Source organism: Haemorhous mexicanus, chromosome 23, assembly GCF_027477595.1.
Source record: "Haemorhous mexicanus isolate bHaeMex1 chromosome 23, bHaeMex1.pri, whole genome shotgun sequence".
Classification (NCBI taxonomy): Eukaryota; Metazoa; Chordata; class Aves; order Passeriformes; family Fringillidae; genus Haemorhous; species Haemorhous mexicanus.
This window is the reverse complement of record NC_082363.1, coordinates 5,649,414-5,655,445: the sequence shown is the minus strand read 5'-3', so window position 1 is coordinate 5,655,445 and position 6,032 is coordinate 5,649,414. Positions and strand designations below refer to the sequence as shown.

General features: G+C 47.8%; 1 protein-coding gene across 1 annotated transcript; it reads left to right on the top strand.

The window, feature by feature from the left end:
* Positions 1-443: 443 nt before the first annotated feature.
* On the top strand, positions 444-1,994 carry LOC132337652 (transcription factor HES-5-like). The gene is made up of 3 exons (XM_059866411.1): positions 444-506; positions 722-902; positions 1,030-1,994. The coding sequence occupies exons 1-3, from the start codon at positions 444-446 to the stop codon at positions 1,269-1,271; spliced, it is 486 nt and encodes a 161-aa protein (XP_059722394.1). The 3' UTR covers positions 1,272-1,994.
* Positions 1,995-6,032: the final 4,038 nt, after the last annotated feature.

The window sequence follows — 6,032 nt, the reverse complement described above, 5'->3', positions numbered from 1 at the left end:
CGTGTGCCGGAGCAGCAATCCCGCCACGGGCAGCTGACCTTCCTCCTCCTCCTTCCTCCTCCTGCCTGTGAACCCCGGGCTGCCCCTGGAATGCCATTGATCCTTGGCATTAGTCAGCAGCCTTTCCCGTGGCAGGGCAGCTCTTTCCCAGCTCCTGACACACGCGGGACCGCGCTCGCGGCCTTTCGGGGCGCGCGCACTCCCCACCTGCTCATCTGGGAGAAGGAGGTCATTATCCCTGAGCTATTCAGTGCCACTGGAGCATGCAAGAATAGCTGCTTCTGCCTTTGTGCTGCCCCTGGCAGGGATTGGCTGGAGAGTGTGGGAAACGCCAGCGAGCCGCAGACCCACACGCTCAGACCGTATAAATATGGGCTGCGGGCAGCTCCCAGCAGCACGTTCCTCCTGGATTCCACTCCAAATCCTCTCCCTGCTCAGGACAGATGGCTCCCAGCGCTGTTTTCTTGGAGCCCGACAACCTGCTGACACCAAAGGAGAAAAACAAAGTAAGTGCAGGCCCAGCAGAGCAGTTTGCAGCAGCTGAGACCTTGCTGGCTCTGCTGAGGAGCAGTGGTGGGCAGCAAACAGCCCTGGGGAGGGTCAGGGACGGGATCCTTTAATCACAGGGCTCCTTTCCTTTGCTTTTGCAGCTGAGGAAGCTGGTGGAGGGTCAGGGAGAGGATCCTTTAATCACAGGGCTCTTTTCCTTTGCTTTTTGCAGCTGAGGAAGCCGGTGGTGGAGAAAATGCGCCGGGACCGGATCAACAGCAGCATCGAGCAGCTGAAACTGCTCCTGGAGAAGGAGTTCCAGAGGCACCAGCCCAACTCCAAGCTGGAGAAAGCCGACATCCTGGAGATGACTGTCAGCTACCTGAAGCAGCAGAGCCAGCTGCAGATGAAGAGTAAGTTTTGGTTTTTTTTCTGTCTCCATTTTACCACAAATCTGTGACTGTTGTACGAATCTCGAGCCATGGACAGCTGTTCTAAACTATTCTTTCTTCCCTCTCCCTCTTTTCTTCCCTCCTCCAGCTGCAGGATCCTTCCATAAAAGCTCCCAGTTTGACTTCAGAGAGGGCTACTCCAGGTGTTTGCAAGAAGCTTTCTACTTCCTCTCTCTCCACAAAGTCCGAACTGAAACACAGACCAAACTTTTAAGCCACTTCCAGAAGAGCCAGGCAGCTGCTCCAGAGGTTTCCTTCTCCCCTGGGAATGCCAGTGCCCTGAAACAAGTGTCTCCAAAGGACAGCAGCCCTCTCTGGAGGCCCTGGTAGTCAGGGGAGTCCTCGCTGCATGGACCAGTGACAGTCCAGAGGAAGGATCTGACTGCATCTGATAGTCCAGCTCTGATCCTCTCTCCTGTAGGGAATTTTAATCCCCCCCTTGTTTAATTTATGCATGAGAGAACGCTGTGCTTTTGGCTCTTTTGGGATCCTCTGGCAGAAGCTGAGGTGTTCTGTTTAGTGCTGAAGCTGTGTAGGCACTGGTGCAGTGCTGCCCAGGCGGGGGCAACGTCTTCAGAATGAAGGAGGGTGTTTGTAAAAGTTACACTTGAGATGGACAGGCATTGCTGTAGGAGATTTTCTCTCTTATTCCCAGTAAGAGCCATCAGCTTTGCTCTGGCTTGGCTGACAGCTCTGGTTGGCTCAGTCACACTGGAGGATAAATTTATTACTTGGTTAAAGTATTTCCCTCTGCTTTTGTGCAGCATCAAAAAACAGGTTTGGTTTTGGTTTGGATTTCTCCCCCACGGCCCTTTCATAGTCCTGTACATACAGTGTGAGGGATGACCAGGAGTTAGGAAACTATGTGGAATATTTCTACTATTTGATGCTTTTTTCAATTTAGAAAAAGAGTATGTTGTTGCTTTATGTTAAAGAAAAGTAGTAGGTGACAGGCTTGATTTGTCAATGTTATACATTCTGGGTGTAAGCTATGCTTTTTTTAGCATTTTCATTATAATAATGATTTTTATCTGTATTGAGTGGTTGAATTCCTGGTGGATGATGTTTCTCCCAGTGCTGGGACTGCCCTATGGCTCACCTGCATACTGTGTATGCATCTCTGTGTGTGTAGAGAGCAATAAAATGCATTTGTGTGCAACTTCTGTGTGGGTCTCTCCATCTGAAGGACGTGCAGCTGCTTGCCCCCCTGGGAAAGGCTGTCATTCTGGAGAAATGTGATTTTGTAAAGCTCAAGGAGCTGCCATTCATGTTTACTCTGTATATTCTGGTGAATCCCACCATGTCAGCCACCCCAAACCTCAAGGAGTGCTCCTGTCACACAGATTCCTGCAGAATCCCACTGAGCATTCCCTCAGCCCTGCCCCAAAACCCCTCACCTGAGCAGCAGTGTCCTGCACCTGCCCAAAACCTGACTCCTATTTCTACACCATTTGCTCACAAACTTAGCCCACTTTAGCTGAGTTTTGAGGGGTGGGTTTGTGCCAGGTTTAGAGGGGCTTCTACCAGGATTTGAGGGGTGAGTTTGTGCCAGGTTTAGAGGGGCTTCTACCAGGATTTGAGGGGTGGGTTTGTGCCGGGTTAGAGGGGTTTTTACCAGAATTTAGGGGCTTAGTTTGCCAGGTTTTGAGGAGTGGGGTTTTGCCAGATTTAGGGGGGTTTGTAGCAGGATTTAAGGGCTTGATTTTCTGGGCTTTGAGGGGTGAATTTATGCCAGGTTCAGAGGGGCTTCTATCAGGATTTGAGGGGTTGGTTTTTACCAGGATTTGAGGGGTTGGTTTGTGCCAGGTTTTGAGGGGTTTTTACCAGGATTTGAGGGGTGGGTTTGCCAGGTTAAGAGGGGTTGGTTTGTGCCAGGTTGAGAGGGGTTTGTACCAGGATTTAAGAGCTTGGTTTGCCAGGTTTTGAGGGGTGAGTTTGTGCGAGGTTGAGAGGGGTTTGTACCAGGATTTAAGGGTTTGGTTTTGCCAGGTTTAGAGGGGTTTATACCAGAATTTGAAGGCTTGGTTTTCCAGATTTTGAGGGGTGAGTTTATGCCAGGTTTAGAGGAGCTTCTCTCAGGATTTGAGGCATTGTTTTTTTACCAGGATTTGAGGGGTGGGTTTGCCATGTTTTGAGGGGTGGGTTTGTGCCAGGTTCAGAGGGGTTTGTACCAGGATTTGAGGGGTCAGTTTGCCAGGCTTTGAGGGATGTTTTTTGCCAGCTTTAGTGGGGTTTGTTCCAGGATTTAAGGGCTTGGTTCTTACCAGGATTTCAGGGCTTGGTTTGCAGGTTTAGAGGGGTGGGTTTATGTCAGGTTTAGTGGGGTTTGTACCAGAATTTGAAGGCTTGGTTTGCAGGGTTTGAGGGGTGAATTTGTGCCAGGTTTAGTGGGGTTGGTACCAGGATTTAAGGACTTGGTGTGCCAGGTTTTGAAAGGTGGGTTGTGCCAGGTTTAGAGGGGTTGGCTTGGGATTCCAGGGATTTGTCAGGTTTTGAGGGAGTTGCCACAATTTAAGGGGTTTGCCAGGTGTTTTCTCAAATCACACCTGAGGAGCAGAACATTTCCCCAGCTCCACCTCTGACAGCAATCATGGAAATCCTTGTCTCTGTGGTTCTGCTGGCTGGTGCAGCTGCCCTCAGAAATATCTGGCAAAGGAGGAAAAGTTACCTGCCCCACAAGTACGAAGAAGATGACTGTAAAGGGGTAGTTTTGTAATAATATCCTGAAAAATGTCTTAGTTCTCCAGCTGAAAATTCCCCTCCCTGCTTGTTGGTGGGGCTGTTTCCTTTCCTTTGCAGCAGTGCAGGAGTCAGAGGTATCTCTCTTTTTGGGTAAGACATTAAAATCTGATTTGAGAGTGACCCCACAGTGATTTTTGCTCTTGAGAGCAGTAGAGTTCCACCCTGACTCTGGCTGTTAGAGTGGAAAGAGCAGGATTTGCTGATAAAAGCTGAGAAAAGCTGGCTGTTCATGCTCTGTGTTCCCCTTTGACAGGAAGCATGAACAGCACGGGCAGGTTCTGATGTTAATGAGGAGAAAGGAGATCAAACAACTTCTCCTGTGCAGGAACTCGGTGCCTGCCCCAGGCCTGAATTGGACATGGTTTGAACTGTGCCACACAATGGGGATGGTTAAAAAACCCCAAGCACAACCCCCTTCTTCTTTTTATTCTTTTTTTTTTTTTTTCTTTTCCCTTAATCATCATGAAGAGAAAGGCAGCTTGAAAATGAAAAGGAAGGTTTCCAAAGGAGTTCATGAAACATCCCAGTGGCATCTTGTGAAGCAATAGCTGAGTGATCAAGGCACTGGGAGTGTCCCAGGGGCTGGAAACTCTTCCTTTTTACACCCCCTTCAGCAGCAGTGGGCTGTGTGGAATGCCTGGACTTTTCTTCTTGCCCCATGGACAGTTGACACTTGGTATGCATTAATTATTCCACTTGTTGCTTGTTGGTGGGGAAAAAAACTGGCTTTTTTTTTTTTTTTTAATCCATTTTAAACATTCTGCATAATGCACAATGCAGCTTCCAAATGCATTTTTGTACAGATTTTTCAGTCTTTAGGAGAAAAGAAAGGAATTGTACACAGCAATTCTATGTAAAGCAAATTAAAAATAAAAATTCCATTGTGCCAAGCAAACCATGTAGCTTTTAGTAAAGAAAGTTAATATCCTCTGTGTCCACTGTGTCTAAAAAGAAAGATTTTACTGAAGAACACACATTCTCTTTCTGGAGAGAGAATGTGAGTTCTTCTTACTGGAGAACTTTCCTGGTACCTGCAGAAAGGAAAACTCTGAGTTGTGTGGCTGTTGGCTTTACCTTAAGGAAAAGGATTATTCTGGAATCATCCCTGTGAATGTTTTTAAGGAAGAATTTGGTGAGGATAGAAATGCTTTAGTTACCAGAATTGTCTATAAAATGAGATGTGGAAGAATCTGGAGAGGCACAGAAGAAAACCCTAAATGGGTGTGCTGGGACATCTGGGAGGTGACATCCACATGACCATGAGGAGTGGAAAAAAAAAGGGAAATGTTGGCTTTTTTCTCAAGGAAAATATGATCGGCAACATCTTAATTTTTCCTTTTTTTTTTTTTTTCTTTTTTTTTACTGTGTTAGTTTTTTCAGCAGGATTCATCCTGGGTGTTTTTGCAGAGTAAGGTGATGTTTCAGAAAGTCTGTGCTTTATAGGAATGGCTGTGCAAAATCCCAGCTGCTGCAGGTGAGCAGGGAGCTCTGCACAGCCAGGGACAGAGGTGCAGCATCAACCAGGACCAGCAATCCACCGACTAAAAATGAATTTTTTTTTTGTTGCAGGATTCGATGTCTGTGGTCCGATGGAGCTGAAAGCTGCTCCTGTTGGACGAGGTTTGGTCTTTCAGGAGCTGGAGCAGGATTTGTCACCAGGTGGCAGCATGGGAGAGGGAAATGCTTCGGATTCCTCCTGGGGAACATCAGGATCTTCCTTCTTTTCCTCAGCTTGAAATAAAGCTTCTTCTCACTGTCTGCGAGCCAAAGTGCAGCAAAACACCTCTGGGTGCAGGACTTCCCCGGGGCTGAAGCGTTTTTGTGCTTGTGGAAAGGTGACCCAGTGGTCAGCAGGAATTCGGGGCCATTTCTCTCATCTGCAGTTTGTGGGCACAGCGCCAGGGTCGGGGGGCTGCAGGGGGAGCTCGGAGCTCCTGCCCTCGGCCCTGACACAAACTGGGCAGTGTTCTGCAGGTGGGAGATGGGGTTAGCTTACATGAAAACACAGAGGAACTTCCATGGGCTGTGATGGTCACTTGGAGTTAACCCTCCCAACCCCAGATAACATTTTAGTTATCCCTTTAACAGCTGCATGTGCCAGAACCTTTGCTGGCCCATCTCCAGGGTTCCTTTTGGAGAGGAGATTTGATTTTGCAGAGTCACACAGGCAGTTACTGCCCTGTGATTCCTGTGCTAGAGAGAAAAGCATTTGCTGGAATAATATTGAAAACTCACTATTAAATGGTGGAAGTTTAAGATATTCTCGTTAGAGTAGGATGCTTGCCAAGGAAAGCTCCCCCATATTCTCCACAGGGAAATCCTTGCTGAATTCACCACCGTTGGTTTTTT

Coding starts and splice junctions, on each gene's coding strand:
- LOC132337652 (XM_059866411.1), top strand. CDS start 444: ATGGCTCCCAGCGCTGTTTTCTTGGAGCCCGACAACCTGCTGACACCA. Junction 507..721: donor CACCAAAGGAGAAAAACAAA/GTAAGTGCAGGC, acceptor TGCTTTTTGCAG/CTGAGGAAGCCGGTGGTGGA. Junction 903..1,029: donor GAGCCAGCTGCAGATGAAGA/GTAAGTTTTGGT, acceptor TCCCTCCTCCAG/CTGCAGGATCCTTCCATAAA.